Source organism: Osmerus mordax, chromosome 4 (assembly GCF_038355195.1).
Source record: "Osmerus mordax isolate fOsmMor3 chromosome 4, fOsmMor3.pri, whole genome shotgun sequence".
Taxonomy (NCBI): Eukaryota; Metazoa; Chordata; class Actinopteri; order Osmeriformes; family Osmeridae; genus Osmerus; species Osmerus mordax.
In genome coordinates, this window is record NC_090053.1 from 18496007 (window position 1) to 18522829 (window position 26823).

Sequence of the window (26823 nt, forward strand, 5' to 3'; positions counted from 1 at the left end):
CATAGGAAAAAGCAGGGGACCGCGCGAGGGCCACCAAATGTGAACTACACAGCGATACAGGTGCAGTGAAATTGGCGGCGCACTTAGGATGCAGAAGTCACCTGTGGAAGATGCAAACTTCCTCTCCAAGTTTTTCTTCTGGTAAGAAAAACGTTGTACTTAATCTTTGAATAATGACGTCTTTCAACTGTACCAGAGAAGTTTAGAACAGGGTATTTCACAGATATTTTTCAGACGATGGACATGACAGTTTCAAAATAGTCATACGTAGTGTGAATTGAAAAGGAAAGCTTTTAATACCGAATTTTTAATTTCCTCAAAGGAAATTACGCCATCCATTTTTATTCCAGTAGGTCAAATTACGATTGTTTAGCCACCGTAAAATCGTATGAAATGCCATTGAGAATGAGTCATCTCGTCCAATCTACATACAATACAAAACAGCAGGCTTAGCCTATTATTGATATTATTCACAGCAGTACCGATTACAGCATCCACCAAATGATTCAGTGAAAACAGAATTCCAAAATGTAGTCATCTAGTAATAGAATGCCAATAAAAGCGTCAAACTTTGCACCATTTTGATTATGATTCAGCAGTCAGCTTTCATTGATTAATTTACGTGCACAGATGTACAGTACATCACACAGGGAACTAACCAAACTACTCTCTCTGTTTGCAGTTGGACATCCCCATTGTTAAGTAAGGGCTTCAAAAAGAAGTTGGAGTTGACAGATGTTTACAAGGCACCTTCGTATGACCTTGCAGATAACCTCTCCGAAAGACTAGAAAGGTGTGTCTGTCGTCATAACTGTGTCTATTGAACCAAATCAAATAATTCAAATCATCAACATGTTCTGAAACATTAAAAGTATTTGAGTTTGAAATCATTTGCAGGAAGACTTTTTCAAGTTTTTAGTTAATTGTTTGTAGTTTATTCCTCCTTTGTAGTTGTCTTCCTGAGTTCAGTGGTATTGTCTTTGCATTTTCAATATATTCTACCGTTGTCCCTTGCTCACTGCATCTTTTCTCTGTCTATTGTTACATCTTTCTTTTATATATTTATTTCCCTCTGTCTGCACATCTACCAATGTTTTACTGATTCCAGAAAATGCTTTTTATCTTCAGAACTCACCCATCCATTCATAATTCTCTAAAATCTTCTCAGTCTTTCCCATTTTGTCTCCCTCTTCAACCTTTCACCCTGATTCTGTTTTTTTGGCGTTACACTACTTTTTTCTCTGTCCCCCTTATTAAGAGTGAGTAAATGTCACACCTTTGAAAGATTTTGGACAGAAAAAAAGAGAAAAGGATTTTAGTCATCCGTTAAATGCCACCTGTGTTTTTGCCTCAGAGATGACACAAACACAGTGTCCACATGCACGTCTTGTCACGAGGGGCCCCTATTGGGTCAGTGGGTGAGGCCATGTCACGGTATAGCATGCCAACAGACATCTAAACGGGATGTAAATGTTGACCTTTGAAACTTCCAAATACCCAGAGAGTGAGGAATACGGGTGGGCATTTTATTTTTTCTAATCGTGGCAAACACTGAAGTCTGCTGGGAATTTGAACTTTACCTTTGATTTACAGGCTAGGTATGGTCACTCACCCCTCACTCGACCTCTCTGTCTTCACCCCTCTCTCTTTCACACACACATTAATTCTCCCTCATTCGTTCATCAAGGCTCCGGCTGAGCCAAATCACCCAGGTTATAAATGAACCCAGCAGAACAATGTGCCAAACTGCTTTACTGTACAGTAACTGTTAGCCAGTCTTTCAGTCATTTCCTGTAACTTTTCTGCATTTGTGTTTACTCTTCTTCAGTAAGTGTTCCTGGTGACTCCGTCCCCCCTCCGCCCCCCCCGTCCCCCCTCCGTCCCCCCTCCGTCCCCCCGTATGTAACTCTTGTTCGTTGGTTCCTGATGTAGAGAATGGGACCGAGAAGTAGCTTCGTCCAAGCAGAAGCCTCGGCTCATGCGAGCTCTCTCCCGCTGTTTCCTGTGGCCGTTTCTTTTTTATGGAGTTCTTTTGTACTTTGGGGTAAGTGTATTTTTTCTGAGTTTGTGTGTGTGTGTGTGTGTGTGGGGGGGATCTGACAAGGACCTACCATGAATAATTAAAATGCCAAGCCATAATTGTCAGGGGTGCCATACAAGCACCTGCCATGTTCTGTGCACAGTGTTGTACCACTCACGAGAAAACAGCACTTTGCTGCTACGTTATGCCTAATGTGGTACATACTAATAAATTAGGGGAAACTACAGTATGGCAGTATACTGGTGCCATGGCCTTAATCCATGGAGCCTTGGACAAGCATGTAGCACTAAGGTGTCACTATCCCAGTGCTCTCGGCCACAGGAGGAAGCTGACAGGTTAGTACGTAACCTTGTGTGAGTCCAGATGTCATCGGGAATGCCTAGTGACTGCCACTGGGTACTGTGTAGTGACTGGCACTGGGTACTGTGTGTGTTTGTTTGAGTTGGGGTTCATGTCATTGTCATTTGATCAGTCACTTTTCAGTTTTTTGTCCTTAGTTTATTATTGGCAACATGAAGTTTCTGATGGTATTATGCTATCAACTTGTTGAGTCAACTTGTTATTGCGGGGTTGCTGACGTGGCCATCAAGTATACAGGTATCAGGACAGGGACTGATTAGGAGAGGTAGATATAGAATACTGTAGATTTGTTGATTTTGGGGCATATTTGACCAGTGTTGAAGCATTTTTGTTGCACTCAATTGATTCTCAGTCTGATGCTTCCAGCATCACAGATTTCTGTTGTTCAAGATGTTAGAAAAAAAAAAGACGCATTACCTGAACGGAGGTTGATATGGCACTGGGTGACATATTTACGAATGCCCAATAGCGGTAAATGTTCAACCTAGTTTCCAGTTGTCCAATCGAGACATGTTTCGTTGTTTGTTCATTTCTTTCCAATTCAGCGGTGGATGGTGTGACCTTTTCAGTTGTCATGAACTGTATCTGTCTTCATTTCTCTCTCACCCTCTTTCAGCCTCACCCTCTCTCAGCCCTTTTGTTTTATTTTATTTTATTGGAAAGTAAAATTTATGAAATTTGTAAGTGAAATGGGTTTGGTTGGAATAAGAAATGGCTGGTGTGGTGAAACTGCTTGGTTAGCTGGCAGTTCTAACTGCCCAATAAAGGTATCTTTAAAAGTCAAAAAAGTCTCTCAGCCCTTTGTCTCACAACCTCTCCATCTCTCTGTCTTTCCACAGGAGGCCTCCAAGACAGTGCAGCCCCAGCTTCTGGGGCGAATCATTGCTTCTTTCGACCCTTTCCATGCCCCAGAGAGGGAGCAGGGCTACTACCTGGCTCTGGGCCTCTGCCTGCTTTTCACTGTGCGTTTCCTCCTCCTCCAGCCCGCCATCTTTGGCTTGCACCACCTGGGCATGCAGATCCGCATCGCCCTATTCAGTCTAATCTATAAAAAGGTGTGTGTGTGAGTGTGTGCGTTCTCATGAACGATGACACTACATTTATCCTAATAAATAATGACAGATTGAATGTTGTCTCACGTTAGAGTTGAGGTAAATAGAATTCCTGAAACGCCAAAAGCTGTCCTGCCACACATGGGTGTGATGGAGATCGGACAAGCACCACATCCCGCTTCTACTCATGCAGGCCGAAGCCATTGTGACATCCCTGTCACTTCACATTCTAAACCATGTGTCTTTCATGACCTTTGACCCTCTAGACTCTGAAGCTGTCGAGCCGTGTCCTGGATAAGATCAGCACAGGTCAGCTGGTTAGCCTAATGTCTGCCCACCTTAACAAGCTGGACGAGGTAAGCAAACACACCAAGGAGGGTAGACTGTAAAACAGAACAGTTCTTCAAAAAATATGTGAAGAGAATGTTTTAGAATCTTCTAAAATAACTAAATAAGCTTGCTTTAGAAAGTTTGGGACTGGAGGTTTACGAAGGAATGATGGTTACTTAGTACTGAACCCAATGAGGCGGCTATAGTTTGCTGGAAAACCACTTGTGTCAGTCAACTTCAACATTAGTTTTGCTAAATGTTTTTCAAGACAACTTTGGATGAGTAGGAACAGAGTCAGCGATAAGGGGCTGACGAGGATGGGAGGGGTCTAAAGTCTGTGAAGGGAGGGTGTGGGGGGAGTGTTGAATGTTGATACACTCTGCTACCTGCTTTGAGGCAATTATCACTGGCTGAATGCGACCTGGGCCCAACTCTTTTGATTCTCTTCTCAGAACTACTGTATACTTCCGTGTCCTGGTTATGTCCTCGGTTTCAAGTAGTCTTCCAATGTGAATCTCTTCTTAGAAACTACGTGTCAAACTAATGTGAAACTAATATTTTACTTCCCCCCCACAGAAAGGGTGTGTGGGGGGGTGGGTAATGCCAGTAAAATATTAGTTCCACCTGTCTGTAGTAGGCATACCTTAAAAGTGAATGTGTATAGCTAGAAGAGTCAAAGGACAACAGCAAGCAAATTGCACAAATTTGGGTTAATAACTAAATAACTGAATAACACGCTCTTGGAAATGTTGCCAACTTTCAAAGTGGTTTTGAATTGTTTTGTTTGTTTTATTGGTATAATGATACAATTTGTGACACCCGGTATTTTTGTTTTGTAGTTTGTTAGCCTTTTTTTCCTTTACAAATGGATTGCTCTTTCATTCATTCATCCATTCATTCCCAGTCTTTGAGGAAATGAAAACATGCCTCTCAGAGTTTTAGTAATGAGATGCACATCGTGTCCTGAGGTGCTAAGTGGTCTGCCAGATACTTAGTGAAGTAGCATCAGGATCACTTTTCCGTATGGTGGAGCTAGTCTTTATGGGGGGGATGTGGGGGTGTTCCTGTCTCTCCATATAGTTATGAATAGGAATTGTAATAATATGTTTGTATGTGTTCCAGAGTCTGGGCCTGGCACACTTTGTGTGGATTACCCCTCTCCAGTGTATCCTCTGTGTGGGCCTGATTTGGGAGTTGATCGAGGTCAACGGCTTCTGTGCCCTGGCTGCCCTAACCCTGCTGGGCATCGTCCAGGCGTGCCTCTCCCAGAAGATGGGCCCGCACAGGTAGGCCTCAAGCATGCACACGTACTCGATTGGACACACGCCAACATGCACACATGGGCAAAAAGACACATGCTGTACACAGCAACTTGTGCACTCAAACACCCCACCGATCCTCCCACCCTCCGTGTGTATCGCTGAGCATGAGCTTTCAGTGACCTTGATTTCCCTCAGTGATCTCTGAGAACAGCATGCCCCGTGCCCCTGAGAAATGTCAACAATGCATGGACGACCCCGCAAGCCAATCACTGCCAGGCAATTTCAGGCCACTCTTGCAGTTGAGCGGGAGAGACTAAGCCTGCAATGTAATCACTGTCTTTTGCTTATGCTAACAAGCTAAAATATATATAGTGCAAACGGTAAAAGGATATTTGGTGTTTCTCTCATATAATTTTTAATACAGACTGATTGTGTGGTGTGCGCACACTCTGTATGGCTTGTGCGAATGTACAGTGTGTGTGTCTCTGTTTCGTAAACTGTGTGTTTTCCCTAAGGGTGAAGAGGGCCGGGATGATCAGCCGCCGTCTGGCTCTCACCACAGAGATCGTGGAGAACATTCATTCAGTCAAAGCTTATGGCTGGGAAGAAGTCATGGAAACCATCATCAAGAATATCAGACAGTAAGACATTCGCTCAGCTTTCAGACGACATATCGGCAACTAACCCCACAAATACCACATTGAAAGACACACGGAAGAACACAATGTAGAAGAGTATTTTGGGGGTTTCGTTAAGGGACAGAATTATAGAGAATGTTGTTAAACGTTGTCATCTCTCTGTATCAATGACAAAGACGTTCTAAAGAACTTAACAGAGCACATTGTCCCTGCTGACAAACACACACATCAGCCTTGCTTAGTTAGTGGACGTCTATAAATCATCCTAGTTTGAAGGAACTCTTGATTCTTACATTCCTAGATTTGAAAACCAAAACATCGGATCGCAGGCCCTCGCAATGTCCTCGTCACGTGATTCCTTCTTTTTCTCTTCTCATGCGTCGATGTATTCATGTAAATACTTGATCAACAGGACACATGTTCAGTTTACGTGGTTTCTTCAACCAAAGTGAATGAATTAAATAAACGCATGATTTGATTTCCTCCTTCCACAAAGGACAAAGAAAATGTGACAGACATAGGGCCTTGTGACTCTGGATCACTGTTCCTGTTGGTTCGGATGAGAACTGTTCCATCTATTCCTAGCATTTAAATGAGAGATCCAGTGTACCCTTGTTGGTTTAAATAAAAGCAAAACAAACTTCAGATCTTCCCTTCCTTCTTGTCCAGGGGTGAGATGACACTGACACGTAAGATTGGTTCCCTGCGCTACTTCTACAGCGCCTCTTACTTCTTTTCGGCCATCCTGGTCATCGTGTCGGCCATCGTTCCGCACGCACTCAGCAAGGGCATTATCCTGCGCCGCATCTTCACCACGGCGTCCTACTGCATGGTGCTGCGCATGACCCTCACCCGCCAGCTGCCTGGCTCCATCCAGATGTGGTACGATACCCTGGCGCTGGTCAAGAAGATAGAGGTGGGTGTAGGACTCTGTGTTTGCGTGTGTGTGTGTGTGTCGATATGTGTGTGTGTGTGTTTGTGTGTCAGTACCCCGAGGTCCACGTCCATCAAGGGTACATTGAGTCAATGAGAAGAGTTCAGAACCTGTTCTCTCTTTGACCAGAACGTTCTGTATCGGGCTATAAGGAAGTGGCGCCATGGCTTGGAACAGATCTCTAAGTGATTGTGGTAGTGGCACTTTCATGATCAATGAGTGCTAATGGGATATCTGAGAGAAGGTTGGGGTTGCATTATAGAAAGTGTGTTTCAGTTAAGCAAATCACTGTTGTTGTGGTTGTTGTTGTTGTTGTTGTTGTCATTAATACTGTCTTTTTGGTATGTAGATCAAGAATGAACAGTGTGCTTGAGAGCTGCAGTGGAAAAGAGACAGATGTTAGTACAGTATGGGGCGATGCTTCGGGTTCTGTCAGTGAGTAATGTCAGGCACGCGTAGAGTACTTCAGGTAGTTTTTGTGTCATGGTAGCCAAAGGCTTGTGGGAATAGGCATGCACACAGAGGAAGTTCTGACTCATGATCCCACTTAAACATCTGGAGGTTGGACAGTAAACACACACACACACACACCAACTGTCCTAGACATTTCTAAGCACACACCACAGGGAACATTACTGTAGCTGCAGATGGAAGAAACTGAACAGGAGTAACACACACTCACAAACACTCCAGTTACCAAAGAGGTCACAGGAAAGTCACACCACTTTTGTATTCATATTATCACTATCTGCCAAACATGCTGTATCTGAGATCCGACTGCCCTATAATGTACAGTACAGTCACAGCCCTGCCTAGGACACAATATGCTTTGAGCATTCTTACACCAGGCATCTGTTTGTACTGTACTGTGTGTGTGCGTGTTTTGCAGATATAATGTTCTGGCCAGTTCCCCATTGTTACTGTAATAACACGTGCTGTTTGATTTGGCATTTGTGTCTTCTAGGAATATCTCACCAAAGAAGAATACAAAGTGTTGGAATACAACCTCACCACAACTGAAGTGGAGCTGGTGAATGTCTCTGCTTCTTGGGATGAGGTGTGTGTATGATGTGCTAGGTCTTATCGAAGCATCCCATTGTGACCTGTGAGTTATCTGACTGAACTTCAAGCACATTCAATCACCAATTCCTTGACTGTTAAACTGACTGTAAAATTATCACTATGCATAGGAATATTGTTGATTTTTTCTAATGGAATAACATTATATTTTATGCAAATAAATAAATAATATATATACATATAGTAATATATATTTTCAGCATTTTCATACTTAATTGGACAGTGATACTTAAGTGTGATGGGAAAGACAGGTGAGAGATGGGGGGAGGAGACATACGGCAAAGGGCCAGGGCCTAATTCAAACCTAGGCTACAGTGTAGCAAATGCGGTATTCTTGCTCCGTAATATATGTTTTTTGGTTTCTTAACCTGTCTAAATTGAGTTATGAAGTCATTATTTATGGTGCTCATTACTTACATCCATGATTATATCCCTGTCACTCTTCTTACTGGAATGTTCTATGTGGTGAATAGAGGAGGGAGGTCCTCTTCCCATCACTGGCTGCATGTGCGTCACCTAATCTAAATAACTATTGGTGGAAGTCAATGGTTTAACCTGGAGAAACCTCACCATAAATAAATGTTGATCAAGGGCACAACAATAGTGATTTGAGGCTCGTTTTGCTCATTTCAGTGACCGTGTTCTCTCTGTGCCCAGCCAGCAAACAAATGTGTGGAGAATACACACTGTCCTCAAACATTCAGTTTTTTCCCTTGAAAAAGGAAGGAAAACGCAACCACCCCTCTCACTGTCTCCCTCGCTCTTTCCCTTTCAGGGCATAGGGGAGCTTTTTGAGAAGATCAAGCAAGAGAACAAGGCCAACAGTCACCCAAATGACGATGCTAGCGTCTTTTTCACCAACCTGTATGTTACTCCTGTCCTAAAGAACATCAGCCTGTACCTGGAGAAGGGCAAGATGTTGGCTGTGGCTGGCTCCACCGGCTCTGGGAAGGTGGGAACTGAACTGGGGTGGCTGTGAGGCGGAGGACATATTGTCTGTGTTGTTGGTTCATATCCCAGCTAAAACACCCTGTCTGGATCAAGTTGTCTCTGTTGTAGTGAGATGTTGATAGTGCACCAGATTGAGGTTTGGAGATAAAGCTCCCTCTGCTTTGATATTAACCACAAGGTGAAACGAACAGAAAATAATTGTCTTGTGTTCTTCTTTAGTTCCTTTGTTCTTACCACATTTTTTGGGGACGCCATGTCGTGTGTCTCCAGAGTTCCCTGCTGATGATGATCCTTGGGGAGCTGGTCCCTTCAGAAGGGAAGATTAGACACAGCGGACGGATCTCGTTCTCCTCTCAAACTTCCTGGATCATGCCAGGAACCATCCGTGACAACATCCTGTTTGGGCTGGTCTACGATGAATACCGCTACACTTCAGTCGTCAAAGCCTGCCAACTAGAAGAGGTGAGGTGCTGAGCGATATTCTTATTCCCAGTTGTAGTGTGTAGCTCCATGACATCATCCAAGGTTTATATATATTTTACTTTTTTTCATCTCTCTTTACACATTTTTCCTTTGTTTTTACCAGTACTTTCTCACTAATGTGTTCATCCCTTCTTCACATCCTTTTATTCTGATACCTCTTCTCCTGTTTCACAAGTTCTATCTGGGTCTATCCAGGAGTTTTGTGGCATCACTGTGTCATGTTTCCATGGTCTAGCCCCCCCCCCCCCCTTTTATAATGTGTCACTGACACACACAGACACACACCTTGTCTCTGGAGCCTCAGTGGCTGAGTGATGGGCTCTATAGACTGGAGGCTCAGCGGGGGTCTCTGAATTGCTGTCGCAGACACTCGGTTGCCATGGGGACCCCACATTGTGTCACCTGATCAGACTTGCTCAGCATGCACACAATCATTTGTGTTGACTTGAACATTTTGAGATGAATAATGTACAGCATATGAATGAGTTAAGGTAGTTTGGGGGTTTCATATTCAGGCCATCAGAATGGTGTGAACATTTGCTGAATCGACGACGACTAAGGCACAAAGATTATTTAGAAAATATTACTTGAAGGCTCTTCCCTCACACAGCCCTCACACAATTCCCCATTAGTTAGGAGAAGTGTAAACAACAATCGCTGTTTCACCAAAACACACAGTGTGTTTTCATAGCAAACAAATAGTGGCCTGCACTATTGACAGCTACTGTTTCGGTATACTCTTGGATTTGTTCCCTAACAACATGCGTTAAACACTGGCATGAGGTGGTAGTTAGAACAACAATAGGATTGAGGAATGCCTCAACTAACACTCCCTAGGCAAGAAACCTCTTTGAAACCAAATCAGCACTAATGGCTTCAGTTAAACAATGTTTAACCTGTCCTAACCGAGGCTAATTATTTTATTTAACATACTAACCCAGAGAGAAAGATACTAAAGCAACCATGGTCGGATGTGGTTTGACAGTGAAGAAGGACACTTGTTTTAGGGCAGTCAGACACAAAGGTGGCATTTTGTAGTCTTGAGGCTGTATACATGGCTGTTGCCAACTGAAGGGCCAGACAGACGTCATGACTTGTTGCTTAACAGTAGCCGTTAGCGTGTAGCTTTGGCGCTAACTGGACACTTGCTTTGTTTATTGAGACACAAGTTGGCTTTTCTTTCCATTTTTATGTTTAACAACCTTTTAAACAAACTGTTAACTTAATCCCCAATGCTCTCCTTAAAGGACAACGTAAGTTTGGAAAAGGTAGGTCTTCATTTATAGTTGTAGACTTCATTCCTTTTCAAAGCATGCTTTTCAGATCAATCGAAGGAAGTTTAAGATGTGTATGCATTCTGACATTCAAGTTTGTGGTTTGAATGTTTGGAACGATGGAATAAAACTTTTGGCACCCCACCAGCGCCATCATCCTTTCTGAATTGTCGTAATGATGAAAGGTTTTCATGTGCGTTCAGGAGTTACAGACATAAACAAGTCTGTTGTTCTCATCCTGTTGTTGTTCCAGTATGCTGTTTTGTTTGTTTGTCTACTCTCAGTACAGACTTAAAACGATGTACTGAATATAACTACTGTTTCCAGAAGAAGTGAAACGAGGTACAACACATGACTACATTCCTGCTTGACAGGGCAATGTGAAAGACCCATGTGGGAGGCTCCATCCTCCCAGGTATATACGTGTATGACACTGTCACCTGCTCCTTTGACCTTGCACAGTACGGCCCTTCACCAAACCACCCAAACAAAGCACCTGTTTTGTACCTTTCTTCCCCTCCTTCTGGGTACGCAGTTATACCCATATCTTTAGATTACTATTTATTCGGTACAGTCACTACAAAGCATGACCAAGAGACATGTCTTCGTGTTCCATGAAGCCGACTGAAACCAAACAAAAAAGCCCCTGTGCAGCAAGAAAAGCTATAAACAAGCAAAAACAGTTTGGGGCCACATGTGTGTCAAGGTCTCCACCCTAAGAACAGCACTCTGGTCTTTGGATGTAACAGAGGGTAATGCAGGCCCTTACGAGAAGGGGGGTTGAGTTGCCGAAAAGGGATGGAGTGGCCATTCCCTGACGTCCTCTGGGTCCTCTGAGTGACCGCTGAGCTAGCTGCACCACAGGCAATCAAGAGAGCTAACATAATAAGAGGAAGAGCGTTACCCCCTGTTCATTAACGACACTGCAGACGAACAAGACATGGATGTCTGGAAGAATGGTTCGTAAATCGAGAAAATAGGCCTAATATGTGAGGCTCCAGGGCAGCTCTATGTTTGAGTGGTCAGCAGCACTGATGTTCCCCAAGGGACTGTCTTGGCTCGCTTCCTTTTCACCCTCTATACTTTGGATGACACTTGGGTACTACATGGCAAAGTGCCCTCTGCAGAGGAACCTGCCATTGTTTGATGTCTCATGGGAGGGCAAGAAGAGATTGTTTAGTTGTAGGTGCCTGCAACAGGAGGTTGATTAGGGAGATTGTGGACTTCAGACGAAATAAGATCCCACTGATCCCTGTTTCCAACCATGGGGATAACATTGAAGTGTTACAGTCAAGTACCTAGGAGTGCACCTGGACAACAGGCTGGAATGACCAGGAAACCACAAAGCCTTAAACAAGAACGGCCCGTGTCAACTCTACTTCTTGAAAAGGATTATGTCCATTGACGTATGACCAAGGCTGAACATTATCAACCAGCCTATTGCGAGTGCCATCTTCTGGAGTTCAACCAGTGGAGGCTAGCAAGCTGGACAAGCGGGTCAGAAGATCAGACTCTGTCCTGGGGGTCAGTGTGGACACAAGAGGTGGCAGAGAGACAAATGCTCATCAAACTAATGGCTACATGACTACATTTACATTTAGTCATTTAGCAGACGCTCTTATCCAGAGCGACTTACAGTAAGTGCAGGGACATTCCCCCCAAGGCAGGTAGGGTGAAGTGCCTTGCCCAAGGACACAACATCATCAGCTAGGACCTAAATGTTCTTACCGCACTTTACGGACACCATTGGGTTGCATGCCTTTGGAAGGTTGTGTGCTTAATAGACATACAAAGGATTATTTCTTTTCATTCACTTTCTATTTGCACTGATGTATACTGCTGTTCTTGAGCTTATCGTGGATCCTGTTTCTAAATTATCTATTGTGCCTGTAAATGAGGCTGTAGATGTGCAATTTCTCCCCTGGGATCAATAAAGCACTACCGGTACTCTCTCTATACAGTGGATAACGCCCCCTTCTGAGAATTATCTTTGCCCGGGGCCCCCCATCCACATAGTAGCGTCGCATCTCTCACTGACATGATTGAGAGAACCTGTTGAGGAGAGTGTGAAGTTCTTCTCTCAGAGTGAGAGAAGAACCCTCTGTCACTGTTGTCACAATAGCTCAGGCCAAACAAGGAGTGGCGGTATCACGGCAGGTACGCACCCCTGTCCTGAACAAGCAGGGTGGTTCCTCATTGATGTTTGCGGTGCTCTCTTGTGAATTGGGATCCACTGTGACAGTGACTGATAAACAGTTTTATGACACTTTTTGTTGGGCCCAAACATTCCTGAAGCGTAGGTGGAAGCACATTTTCTCCCACTGTCCACTGTGGAAAAAACGGCATAATTTGGAATACTAATAATAATAAGTCCAAGAAATCTATAATAACAAACTTGATTTAGATAAACTTTTCATACAAGAAATTCTGCTCAAACTGCTTCACAATAAAGAAATCAAATGGGAGTGTGAGTGCTTCACAAAAGAACAAACATAAAAAATGCCATGAAATGAAATGTAGTTGAGTCAGGAAGTGACTGTTGGCGTGATTGAAATGAAAGTTGAATCATGCCAGAGTGATACTGTTTCCACTGTACTGACTTTAATGAGTGTTTGTGATTTTGGTATTATTTACACATTCCGAAAGGGATGCAAAAGTGAGGAAGTACAACATCTGTATTTGTTTATTTCATCATTCAACTTCCTTCTATGTAATTCAGAACAGAATGTGACATTGTGCTGGTCTGCATCACGCTTGGTGCTGTAGATGATCAATCAGCATCATTGGAAACATTTGCATATCATCAAAAAAAACAGTTTGACATTTTGTTAAAGTCTCAGTAGCCATTTGACACCCCTCATCTTCACCGCATGAGGTAAAGGGCCTCTGTCATTTGGCCATTCATTGTGTGTATGTGTGTGTGTGTGTGTTTGTGTGAATCTGTGTGTGTGTGTCATACTGTGTGTAACCTTCCTTGTTTTCCCTTAGGACCTGGCCCTGCTACCAGAGAAAGACAAGACTTCCCTTGTAGAGGGTGGGGTGACTCTCAGTGGGGGTCAAAGGGCACGTATCAGTCTTGCCAGGTATGTTGCAGCATCACACACCTGAGGGTCACTCAACAGTCCTCACTCACCCTGGCACCTGTCATCTAAGGAATCTTTCCTTTTTAATCAACTGGAACAAGTTCATGTAACTCAACTCTGTCCTGCTGTTTCAAGCAATACTCAAATTACGACATTTCAGTCAATAATGTGGCTTAATCGAATTAATAAGTCAAATGTACAATTATGAGCCATACGTCAAACCCTTTTAGTGATTTACGTAAACTCAAAATATTATGTACATCTGATCTTGATTAATTAAAAAGTTGTTGTAAAATCTTCATCCCGCAATGATTATTGTATTGGAGATGTGTACAATCATATCTCCACACATTATTTATTGGTGTAGTGTAGTATATTTTGCTGGCTTTACAGAGAGAGGCATTTTAGCTGGCAATCATTATGGGGAATGAATTGTCAAGATTGATTGCTACAATGACTTCCTCATTTAATCCCTGTGATGGATTGTTTTACATGCGTGTCTTTTTGTGCATGTGCAGGGCTGTGTACAAAGATGCCGACCTCTACCTATTGGATTCGCCTTTCACACACCTGGATATAGTGACAGAGAAGGAGATCTTTGAGAGGTCGGTAAAATTATAAAGAATCTTTTGAAGGTGGGGAAGGGGCTGGTTTGGAGACGTACAGGGAATTTTCAAGGTCAAAGCTGTTCTTAAACATTTTAGTTATGTGGTAGGTCAAAGGGGTATTTCATGAAAATACTTTTTTTTTTCTTGGGGACTTTTTTCTCTTCACATGTTTAAGGAAATTGGACAATAATAAATAACAATATCTTACAGTTTCCTGACTTGACCTTTTAATGGCAGGTGCTTTTGTAAACTGATGGCCTCTAAAACACGCATAGTGGTCACCAGCAAACTGGACCACCTCAAGCGGGCCGACAAGATTCTGCTGCTCCACAATGGCATCTGCTACTTCTATGGCTCCTTCTCTGAGCTTCAGGCACAGCGCCCAGACTTCAGCTCACTACTCCTCGGTCTCGAGGCTTACGACAACATAAATGCTGAGAGGCGGAGTTCCATCCTGACCGAAACCCTCCGCCGGGTCTCTGTCGACGAATCGGCCGGTCTACGAGGTTCTGAGCCCTTTCGCCAATCCTTCCGCCAGCCCCCACCGCCTATCATTATCACTGGACCCCAAGGCACGCCCGGAGTTGACGGTCACACAGAAAAACGTAAACAGTCCCTCATCCTCAACCCACTAGCAGCCGCCCGCAAGTTCTCCTTCATTGGAAACTCCCAACAAAATGCTAACGGCCCTTCGAACACCATTGAAGATGGAGTACGGGAACTCTCCGAGCGCAAGTTTTCAGTTGTTCCTGAAGATGACCAAGTGGAAGAAGTTCTGCCCAGGAGCAACCTGTACCACAATGGGCTGCAGCACCTCAGCGGGCAGCGGCGCCAGTCTGTGTTGTCATTTATCACCAATGCCCAGGGGCAGGGTCGGAGAGAGCACCTACAGTCCTCCTTCAGGAAGAAACTGTCCATCACACCTCAGTGCGAGCTGGCCTCAGAGTTAGACATCTACGCTCGGCGCCTCTCTAAGGATTGTTCGTACGATATCAGTGAGGAAGTCAATGAGGAGGACATGAAGGTAGGGTTTACAATGACATTTGCTTGTCATCATTTGTCTTGAATCTTGAAATGTGGGTGTTGATTACTATATTTTAACTTCTTGTCAGTATTTTGTTTATATGCAAATATACATATATACTGCATCTGAATCTCAATTGTACCACTCATGTCCCTTAGTTTGAGGTGTTTACAGAGATACATACTGTATTTATCATCTGATCAAAGAAGCTAGATTCCATAAAAAGATTCAAATGTACTCTGTGCAGGAATGCTTTGCCGACGAGAGGGAGAACGTCTTTGAGACGACCTCGTGGAACACGTACCTGCGATACATCACTACCAACAGGAACCTGGTCTATGTCCTTATCTTCATCTTTTTGGTGTTTGTGATAGAGGTACACATACAAGATTAGTGTCACATTCTGCTTATGGCAATCTACAGCATTGTCTACAGCATTGTCCTAAATGTGTTTCCTTGATGCAGGTTACTGGCTCCGTCCTTGGAATATTTCTCATTACAGAGTACGTTCTTGTTTGTTTTACTAGAAAAATCTTCCACAATGCGGGTTTATAAAAAAAAAAAAACAGTCCCTTTGGCTCAGTGTTGTATGGTCACCTAAATTCTACACCTATTCTCTAAATCCTTTCTTCACCTCTCTCCTTCCAGTAAGATCTGGAGTGAAGAGGCCAACCCTTTGGCATCAAACTTTGTCGACACACAACACCCCAACAGCTCAGAGTCTAATTCCTATCTGGGAGTCATCGTCACGCCCACCAGTTCTTATTACATCATCTACATTTACGTGGCGACTTCTGAGAGCGTGCTGGCGTTGGGCTTCTTCCGAGGCCTCCCATTGGTTCACACGCTGCTTACCGTATCCAAGAGGCTCCACGAACAAATGCTGAGCGCCGTGCTCAGGGCACCCATGGCCGTCCTTAACACCATGAAAACTGGTGAGACACTCGCTGGATACTGAAGACTTACACACTTGAGTGGTGTATAACTGAAAGGAATGCTTTGTTACTGCAAGCGTGGAACTGCCTTCAGCAGATCCATACTATACACGTTGTTCTGGTGTTTTGCGCCACCAGGTCGGATCATGAACAGGTTCACCAAAGACATGGCCACCATTGATGACATGCTGCCTCTCGTGCTGTTTGACCTCATTCAGGTGAGTAGCTAGCAGCTCCCAAATTTCCCTTCGTGAGGATCAATAAAGTCTGTCTGTCTCTCATTCTGTTGATGGATGGGTGGAGTTTCTACTGAAAGACTAGAAACACTATAAATATGACTAAAACTCATTTTAAGTCAAGCGGCAATATGAGTTGTAAAGGTATGTATGATCAATAGCACACAGTACTAACCAAAATTCTCATTGCCCTTTCGACATTTCCCCCGCATCGTCATCTCACTCATTCATCCATCCTACCTTTCTCCTTCCATACCCCCGTCCCTCACTCCCCCCAGTTGACATTGATAGTCCTGGGGGCCATCTTCACCGTGTCCATAATGCGGCCGTACATCTTCATCGCTGCCATCCCCCTGGCGTGCCTCTTTCTGGCCCTCAGGAAATACTTCCTGCGTACAGGACAGCAGCTCAGACAGCTGGAGGCGGAAGGTGAGTCTGGGTTGGCACGGCCGTCGTGGCAGCACAGCTGAAGTGCGAGGAGGGATGTAGACAGAGTGCATGGGGTAGGAGTTACTGTAAGTCCGGCTTGACTTTTGCAGTGGGATGGGTAAGCATGTTGATGTTAGGACATTAGTCAATAGCCTCCAAAGTAGTTGTGCAAGTAGTTTGGAATAGTTTCAAAATGTGTTTAAATGGGCTGTGTGGCTTTGACTCTTTGTTTAAACATACGTGGTTCAGTTACAAGCTGCTGCTGCCATAAATGCTTTGAAGCCTTAATAGAAAGCATAGAGACAACCAGCAATGAGAAAATAGGAAGAGGAAAGACAGAGGAGGGCGGCACAACGACCGCAGACTCATTTCGTCCGTTAGCGGGCACAGATACCAGGGCTGGCATGTTGAGGCGGTGCCAGAGTTTAAAGGTCATGCTGACAGGCGAAAACAGGCTGGACACCAGAGGATGGATGAGTCAGCCTAAGGGGTATTTACCACTATGAACAGGAAGTGGCTGCAGACTGGCATGAGGTCAGCTCTCTTCCAATCAGAATTAAGATTCCATAACATGTGTTGCCATAAAAGAAATCAGGACATGTAAATCAGTCATTGGGTCCTTTTAATGGGTTGGAAAGTCCTTGTGACGATGTTTGGTTTAGGATCTTTAAAATATTGGATCTTTGGTTTCCAGAAGTGTAAGCTCATCTGTAATTGCAAATGCTTTCATTGGCAAAAGCACTGTGATGGAGCTCTCCCATTGTCCTATGTAGGAGAATGTTGCATCTGTGGTGAGGAAATGAGAAGTTTTCAAAGTATTCCAAGTATTCCTACCATGTTTCGGGGACGCACTTCCGGTCTACATCATGTCATTTCGTGTGTGTCGCCAACGGGTTTTCCGGTGCCATGGAGAGCATGGAGGGGTCAGAGAGATCCGGAACATCCTCTGGCCCCATCCTGGTATCATTCTATCGCTTCCCTGCACTGACAAAACACATCCACACACACATTTTATTGAAACATCTAGTATACCCTCGAGTCTGTGTTCTTGATGTGGACAGTGTAAAGTTCAAATCCACATGCATACTTACATAAGGACATACTGTAGGTATAAACATACACGTGGAGATTGGAGGGCATGTTGGATGTAAGATTATCAATATGTCTGTGTGTTTACAATACAGTCTTTGACTATTGTAACTACTCACTATTGTGAGTTCTTATATAGAGATTGGAGGGCACACTTTGAGGCCTTCTCACCTGTGTTTTGTTTGGGATTAAAAACTTTGGAGTATTTTGGATAGAGACCAATGTATTATTTGTTAGTAGGCCTCTGTTTTCTGTGGCAGATACTGAAAGTGTACTAAACTCATCCCATGCTAGCTTCCTCGAGCTACATTACAGGCTACTTTGGGTTTGTTCAAGATTAAAGGACAGCAGGATCCAGGTTCATCTTTACAGAAGATTTCTTCAGTTGTTTGGGAGCTTCTGTGCTCAAATATGAATCCTTAACCACTAAGCATGAGACAGCAAAATGGTTATGCGTGACTGTCACTGTATTTGCTTTAGTTAGCCAGTTAATGTTAATGGTTGATCAGTGGTTTAAAGCTATTGGTTTTACATGGACAGAAAAGTTATAAAGAAGTTCATTAAAGTGTCGTTTTTCTGTATTTCTTTTTTTCTTCTCATACATGTATTTTCTGTTTGGTTAAGACAGGAAAACAGTGTTAGACAATATTGTACTCTAAGACAACCGTTATGTCACATACCATGCATGGTCAATACTTACTAAATTAAATCCCTAATCAGGTTGAAGTTAAATGAAGTCCAATTATGCAGGATTGACAAGTTAGCATAATGGATCCATGGCAAATAAAATAGGCTATAGTTTATTCATTTGCAAATTGCTTTACTGTGCAAACAGGTTTACAGTGTCAGTTTTTTTGTTCTCTGCCATGACTTCTGAGGGTCTCTCTACTGTACCATCGGCTTTATTATTTCCTTCCTTCCTTTTACATTTTCCGGTTGCCTTTCCAGTTTAACAGTATAGCATGATACGTTACTGGACATACACAGACCAAATAAGCAAGGGCTCTGACAGCGCGTTGGAGTCTCTGTCATTTCTGATTGTAAAGGTCAATTCAGGAGGAATGGCATTCATTTGTTAATCATTTTGTGTGTTGAAGTCGATAAGTGATATGGATATCTTTCCATTAACATGGCAAACAGGTGCCTACGTAGTTTAAGATGAAGCCTGTCATGACATGGGAATTAGATCATTTGTGTGTTCCGTCTGTCCCTCCTTCACTTAACCCCCCCACCTTCACCTCCACCCCCACCTTCACCCCCACCCCCACCTTCACCCCCACCCCCACCTTCACCCCCACCTCCTTCTCCACCCCCACCCCCATCCCCACCCCCATCCCCACCTTCACCTCCACCCCCACCCCACCCCAACCCTCACCTCCACCCCCACCTCCACCCTCACCTCCACCCCCACCTCCACCTTTACCCCCACCTCCACCCCCACCTCCACCCCCACCTTCACCTCCACCTCCACCCCCACCTCCACCCCCACCTTCACCTCCACCTTCACCCCCACCTTCACCTCCACCCCCATCCCCACCTTCACCTCCACCCCCACTTTCACCTCCACCCCCACCTCCACCCCCACCTTCACCCCCACCTCCACCCCCACCTCCACCCCCACCTTCACCTCCACCTCCACCCCCACCTTCACCTCCACCTCCACCTCCACCCCCACCCCCACTTTCACCTCCACCCCCACCCCCACCTTCACCTCCACCCCCACCTCCACCCCCACCTCCACCCACACCCCCACCTTCACCTCCACCCCCACCCCCACCTTCACCTCCACCCCCATCCCCACCTTCACCTCCACCCCCACCTCCACCCCCACCTTCACCTCCACCCCCACCTACACCCCCATCCCCACCTACACCCCCATCCCCACCTCCACCCCCACCCCCACCTCCACCCTCACCTCCACCCCCACCTCCACCCCCATCCCTCTTCCAGCCCGCAGTCCCATCTTCTCCCACCTCATCATCTCCCTGAAGGGGCTGTGGACCATCCGGGCGTTCGGCCGCCAGTCCTACTTCGAGACCCTGTTCCACAAGGCGCTCAACACGCACACGGCCGCCTGGTTCCACTACCTCTCCACGCTGCGCTGGTTCCTCTTTCGCTGTGACATCATCTTCGTCTTTTTCTTCTCCGCCGCGGCCTTCATTGCTGTAGGAACAAACCGTGAGTTAGAGTGGGGGGGGGAAGAAGGGCATGTTGATGATTAAAGAAAAGAGGGTTAAACAAAACAAGTGTGTTGGTGATTTATCCATACTTGAATTCAGAGCGGCTGATCTGATGAGCCAAGCTAAATAGGAATTCCACGTGGGCTAGAATAACTTGGTGATTTGGATGACGTGCTTATAATTTTTTTCCCCTTCATCCCCTCTTTAAACAACTGAAAACTTTGTACGTTTTGAGGTCAAATCCAAAGCAGCAAAATGTGTATACAAAAAACTGAATAACCTTTTACTTGTAATTTACTGTTAATTTGAAGTGTGTTTCTTTCATTTAATATCCTTTAATTGAGCATGTCCTGATTTCCCTCTGCCTATGAAGGCAGTTAAATGAAGGGCCCTGCACGTGTGTGCACCCAAACACACGCACATTAAAAAGCATGTCATGTGGTGTGACGCAATGGACAGTTTGTTTATGTAGGCAGTCAATTTGAGGTCAATTTCACAGCCCATTGGCTTGCAATAGTGCCTGTGCAGGACTGCTTTGTATCACAGGAGTAGCAGAGGAGGTAGTATAACCTGCATGCTGATACATGCTGTGTGTACATGTCTGTGCTCCTCAGAGGATAAGCCTGGTGAGATTGGCATCATTGTAGCCCTTGCCATGCTCATTCTGGGGACTTTCCAGTGGGCTGTTATCACCAGCATTACTGTAGATGGACTGGTATGTACAAACACACACACACACACCTCCACAAATCTATACTAAATATTTGCATTCAGATATTTCATTTTCAGAAGGCAATATTCAATATCCCTGACACTTTCACTCCCAGTGAAACCTTACTGTATGTTGGGGTGGAACCTCATGGTGTTTGCTGCAGGCCAGTGCACAGTTCTCCTCAGTTAAACTCGACTGTGTTTCCAGATGCGGTCGGTGGACCGAGTCTTCAAGTTCATCGACCTGCCGTCAGAGGAGCCTCGGCCCAGCGGGGGTAAAGGCCTGGACCTGGTCATCAACAATCCCCACGCCCAGGAGGACTGGCCCAACCAGGGCCACATGGACATCCAGGGCCTGACGGTCAAGTACACAAAGGCTGGCCGTGCCGTGCTGCAGAACCTCTCCTTCACGGTTGAGGGGGGTCAGAGTGTAAGTCTGTTGGAGTGAGAGTTGGGAAGAAGGTGCGTGTGTGTGTGTGTGTGTGTGTGTGTGTGTGTGTGTGTGTGTGTGTGTGTGTGTGTGTGTGTGTGTGTGTGAATTTACAGAGAACAAAGTAAGATTAGTGGTGCATATGTTACTGTTTCAAGGCTGTGAGGGTGTAAGGAGTAATGGTGTAGTTGTGTTTCCCAAATGAGTTCATGTTATGTATATGAAGCTGATTCCTTGTGACAGTTTTGCTTTCAGGCGAGCAGAGATGAATTTCACTCAGCCACTCTCGCCTGTGAGTCTTAAATAGCCAATTAGAGCTTTAAGGGTTCACAGTAATGTTTCCTCAGGGAGACCATCCGGGGATTAGCCTCCACATGTTATTCCTTTAGCTTAGCTATTAGCTCCCGTATCACTTTAGCCTGAACATTACCTCACGTTAGCACTTTGGCCCAGCCATTAAATTGAGCTCTCTGCTAAAGCTCTAATTACTGTATCACTGAAACCACTACTTGGGTGAGTAGAAAAGGATATTGTATAGATTACCTTGACTCCCTTTGCATATGTGTACTGTACTTCTTCTTTGTATTGTAACATTGAAAACATAGTTGTAGAGAAGTGATGTCACCATTGTAAAATCATAATGTTTATAAATGATTGTGATCATCAGTTTGGCTGTAAGACAAAAAGGGACATAATCAATAATGGGCCTGCAGAAGGCTCATTCTTGAAGAGAATGCTATCCTTTTAATCCTATTTTGTAATATGAACGAGTCTGGTCTCAACTGAAATTATGAAAGTCATGGTAATACAATTGCTGGAGATTGATCCATAAGTACTCAAATTACTTGAGAGCGATCGTTTTAGTCACCGGATGGAAATTTGGTGATCATTTAGCTCAGTCCTAGGACTATAGATAATTGTTCACACCTCCCAAATCTTATTTCAGTTAGGGGAAATGCATGACCTATTATTTTCCATATTGTTTTGTGTTGAATGGAGGTTAGTTACCTCTAGGTTACCAACACAAGTAGCTTACTCGAATAATACACCTTAATCAATAAAACGATCAGGATATTACTAAGCCATCTACCAATACATAGATAAGAACTGTTATACTGTCCTCTGCTGGTTGGCAGTGGCATGGCTATGGTAAGTGTGGCAGCCACAGACCCTTTCTACAATGTAGACTGCAGATTAAAAATGTCCAGGACAAGTTTAATCAAATAACTGTAATTGGCAACTAGACACAAAGCTACACACAAAGGTACCTTTGTGAAGCTTCTGTCTTCACGAACCTCTCCTCTCGGTTGCAGGTGGGAGTCTTGGGGAGGACAGGCTCAGGGAAGAGCACCCTTCTCTCTGCTCTGCTGCGCCTGGCTTCTACAGACGGAGAGATTACCATCGATGGAATCTCCTGGAACAGCGTCTCCCTGCAGACCTGGAGGAAAGCCTTCGGAGTGGTGCCACAGGTAAGAAAAACCGTTGTGCAGCACACTGGTATCTGTGTACTATTAAAATACTGTACACCAGTCCAAAACCTGTACAATCTGTGCATGCAGATTTAGGTCGCAAAAGGTAGAGGGGTCAGATGGCTGAGCGGTTAGGGAGTCGAGCTAGTAATCAGAAGTTTGTTGGTTCGATTCCCGGTCATGCCAAATGACATTGTGTCTTTGGGCAAGGCACTTCACCCTACTTGCCTCGGCGGGAATGTCCCTGTACTTACTGTAAGTCGCTCTGGATAAGAGTGTCTGCTAAATGACTAAATGTAAATGTAAAAGACTCGGTGGGTATTGAACAATTATGAACTAATCCCTTTCACCCTTTTTTACATGATGTGATGAAATAAGCAAAGAGTGTTTTTAAGAAGTCTTTTGTCTTTAGAAAATCTTCATCCTTACTGGAACGTTCCGTATGAATCTGGACCCGCACACTCGTTACAGTGACGAGGACCTCTGGAGGGTGGCTGAGGAGGTGAGCAGTATTGTTCCAGATCTCTCTCTCTTTCACGCTTGCACTGCTCTTACCTCTATATGTATCCATCTCCCTTTGACCCTTGTATTCTTTCCTGTCTCACTCTCTCTTCATTTTCTCTCTACAACAAACACTTTCCTTGCATGGGTCTTTTCCATGACTCTCGCCCTTGTCTGGGCTGTTCGTACACTCCACAATAGCACCAACAAGTTATTTACAAATATTCTACTACTAAGTAATTTCATGTTCTGCGATGTCTCCAGGTGGGTCTGAAGTCTGTGATTGAGCAGTTCCCTGACAAGCTGGACTTCCAGTTAGAGGACGGGGGCTACGTCCTCAGTAACGGCCACAAGCAGCTCATGTGTCTGGCCCGCTCTATTCTCAGCAAGGCCCGCATTCTACTGCTGGACGAGCCCAGTGCCTACCTGGACCCTATGTGAGTAGGAACACAAATTTGCATTCTATCTTATAAAAAACAAGCATAGTGCTTTTTGATTCAGCTTGGCAATGTTCTGATTACCTGTGTTGTCCGAAAGGGTTAGATGTGATAAATGTGTGTGTGTGTGAAATGTATGGAAGGTTATAGCTGAGCCCAAACAGGTTTGGGTATTTGTTGACATATGGTGACAATCCTAGGAGTTAACGTAATGTCCAGTTCCTGTGTGTGTGTGTAAGGTCTTTATGGTAAATGATGCTTGTAATTAGCGGGTCCTGATGACGCTGGTTCTGAAACAGCTCTGTTGCTTTCATCTGAACCACAACTGGGAAGAAACTATTTGTGTGTGTGAGTAAAAGAAGAAGGAACTAGAGTGTGACAGAGATAATGGCATGTATTATGTGGCATTATGTGATAATGGCATGTTTGTCATTAGAAATCTAAATAACAATATAAATTATAAATGTTGGCCAAATATAAAGAGAACTAATTCTGCTGAAAAAGGAAACCAACTGGCACATGGCAAGTCAAACTGGAGTAAACGTTTGTCTGTGTGTGCGCACTTGTTTCTGTGTGTGTGTGTTGCAGAACGTTGCAGGTACTGCGGAAGACACTGAAGCAGTCGTTTTCCAACTGCACTGTCATCCTGTCAGAACACAGAGTGGAACCACTTCTGGAGTGCCAGTCTTTCTTGGTCGGTACACACACACACACCCACACACACAAACACAAACACACACACCACTCAGCTTCCGCCACCAACTCTATTCCACAAACACTATTCACATTCCATCTCCCTATTAAGCATTATAATCTCCCCTTCCTCTTTCTACGTCCATTATCATGGTGCCACCCTACCATCACTGAATGGTCCTCCATTTAGACAGTGTAACTCAGTTCGATTATCAATCCCATGACTGATAAGCATGTAGATTATCATGGGTGTAGTTGTGTGTGTGTGTGTTTTTATTCAGTTCTCATAGTATGTACTGTATGGGATCGTTTGTATTGAACCTATGAAACAGATATTGTATTCTAATGATTGTCAGGTATTTTTGCCACGTCAACATTGCTTTGACACTGTTAAACAAAACGATTCTCCCGACTCCGCCCCCCACAGATGATCGAGGGCAGCTCCATAAAGAGGTACGACTCCATCCAGAAGCTGCTGAACGAGACCAGCCACCTGAAGCAGGCCATAAGCGCGGCAGAGCGCCTCAAGCTCTTCCCGCTGCACCGCCTCAACTCCAGCAAGCGCGCCCCGCAGACCACCAAGATCTCCGCCCTGCAGGAGGAGGCGGAGGAGGAGGTGCAGGACACTCGCCTCTGAGGTGGGGCCGGAGTCTGGAGAGAGGGAAAGGGTGGGAAGCCTTTTTAACTGACAAAGTAATTTGGGGAATTCACTTTAATGAGTCTGAGGCCCAATATAATTACCCTGTAACTAGTGTTAGTGACGTTAGCTTGTGACTTTGTACTATGAGGCAGTAGGCGGCACTATCTGCTGTTTTCTACGAGACAACTGATTTGAAAATATTTTGGGAAAACACTTTATTTCAAAGGGGTATACGTAGGCATGTATAAAGCATGTGAAAGAGAATTTGAGCATTATGCATGCCATAGATATGTCCTAATACTTTTATAAATGCTTTCAACATTCATACACTTTTTTGCATTCATGTCATATTTATGTCATTCCTGTCAAGACTTAGCAACAGAATGTGAATTTAGGGCACTTTCTGAAGTCCTCCCAGGTACAATGACACCTTGGTAGCCAGGTTTTCTGGCTCTTCTTAGGCTACCTGGAGACAGCACTTGCTCAAATATATAGTACAGCACTTGTTAATACAGACATTTGCCTATCTTAAAACATTCTATTGGTAGACTGAGACAGACAAACTAGAGAACCTGACTACTGTGTTGTTTTCAAACACCTGCTAAAATGACGTTAATCGAACTATTCAATGCCTTTATTTGACCTATGTACATTGAATGCTTGAACTGGAATTCAATATACATATATATATACATACACTGTGGAGAGAGAGAGGTTTAAATTAGCAGTTCTTTATTTCACAGTCATGACAACAAATGTTAAAATTACATTTATTTTAGAATTGGAAGCAATCAGAAAGTGGCATGAATTCACATACTATTCCTATGGACTGTAATGAATGTTGAACAACATATGTGGAGATGTCATGATGTCATGAATGATCTCTTGACATGCTTATGTATACTCCTTTCAAGTGAAATCAATGTTTTTTGGGTTATTTACACTCATGAGCAACACTTGTTCAGTGGTAATTACGTAGGTGTACTGTGTGTTGTTGCGTAGGTGGTAATTGACTTGTAATTATGCAATGATCTGTAACAGGGCCTGAAAAACCCAGAGAACCATCTTAATTCCTCTTTGTCCCCAATTCTGACCCTTTCTAGACCAAACATGACTAACTGGATGCAGTTTCATGCTATTATGATCATTCCAAGTGCCTTTGCAGGATCATTTTTGAATATGGTGGCAAACATTTTTGTTTTAAGTAACTTTTTTGTACAGTACTAGAGGCTATTCAATCAACATGTTGATCGGAACCATTTTGGGAGCAAAAAGTAGTATTTACGTGATGAGTATATACAAAATACATTTGCGTGAATGAAAGCCCTAAAACCTAATTCAGCATCAGGATTTAAAATGGTCTCAAACTTGAAAGGAAACTGGCTGTAAATCAAAGTAGGACGAGGGTGTACCTCTACATGCTGATTTGAGATCAGATTAGCATTCTGTTGTTCTGACGAATCTAGAAACTGCAGTGAGATGATCTGGCTGTAGAGCTGCGTTTACAAGGGTCTTTGCTAAAAGTCTACCCACTGTAAATACACATAATAGTGATGGCATGGGTGATGATACCATGCACAAGTGGTTAAATGCCCTTTATTTTTCTATGTGTATGCACTTTAAAAACACCTGAGGTACTCTTTAGCTTTTTTTCCCCATGGTGGTATAATAGAGAGGAAAAGTAAATGATCGAATGCTGTATAAAAACAACACCCTTATCAAACGTGATTTGATGGAATTCAGAATTCAAAATCTTTTTTTGGCACATTGTTCCTTCGAGATATCTAATGATTTTATAATACATAGATGCAAGATTATTTTTCTTTTTCGACAATGTCAATTAAAACAAAGCATGTTCTTATTCATAGGAAATTGACACAAATGTTGAAACATGTATGAAGATTTCATATCTATAATCAGTTATATTTCCAGTAAAAATATGATTTTAAGAGG

General features: G+C 43.9%; 1 protein-coding gene across 1 annotated transcript; it reads left to right on the forward strand.

Moving 5' to 3' along the window:
- Positions 1 to 26819, forward strand: cftr (CF transmembrane conductance regulator). The gene is made up of 26 exons (XM_067234034.1): positions 1 to 141; positions 683 to 793; positions 1933 to 2044; positions 3241 to 3456; positions 3720 to 3809; positions 4906 to 5069; positions 5561 to 5686; positions 6353 to 6599; positions 7582 to 7674; positions 8473 to 8649; positions 8919 to 9110; positions 13394 to 13488; positions 14007 to 14093; positions 14334 to 15120; positions 15368 to 15513; positions 15769 to 16055; positions 16194 to 16273; positions 16570 to 16720; positions 19760 to 19987; positions 20604 to 20704; positions 20909 to 21130; positions 22444 to 22599; positions 23012 to 23101; positions 23365 to 23537; positions 24126 to 24231; positions 24658 to 26819. The coding sequence occupies exons 1-26, from the start codon at positions 89 to 91 to the stop codon at positions 24865 to 24867; spliced, it is 4500 nt and encodes a 1499-aa protein (XP_067090135.1). The 5' UTR covers positions 1 to 88; the 3' UTR covers positions 24868 to 26819.
- The last annotated feature ends 4 nt before the right edge of the window (positions 26820 to 26823 follow it).

Coding starts and splice junctions, on each gene's coding strand:
- cftr (XM_067234034.1), top strand. CDS start 89: ATGCAGAAGTCACCTGTGGAAGATGCAAACTTCCTCTCCAAGTTTTTC. Junction 23,102..23,364: donor TCTGGAGGGTGGCTGAGGAG/GTGAGCAGTATT, acceptor CGATGTCTCCAG/GTGGGTCTGAAGTCTGTGAT. Junction 24,232..24,657: donor TGGAGTGCCAGTCTTTCTTG/GTCGGTACACAC, acceptor CGCCCCCCACAG/ATGATCGAGGGCAGCTCCAT.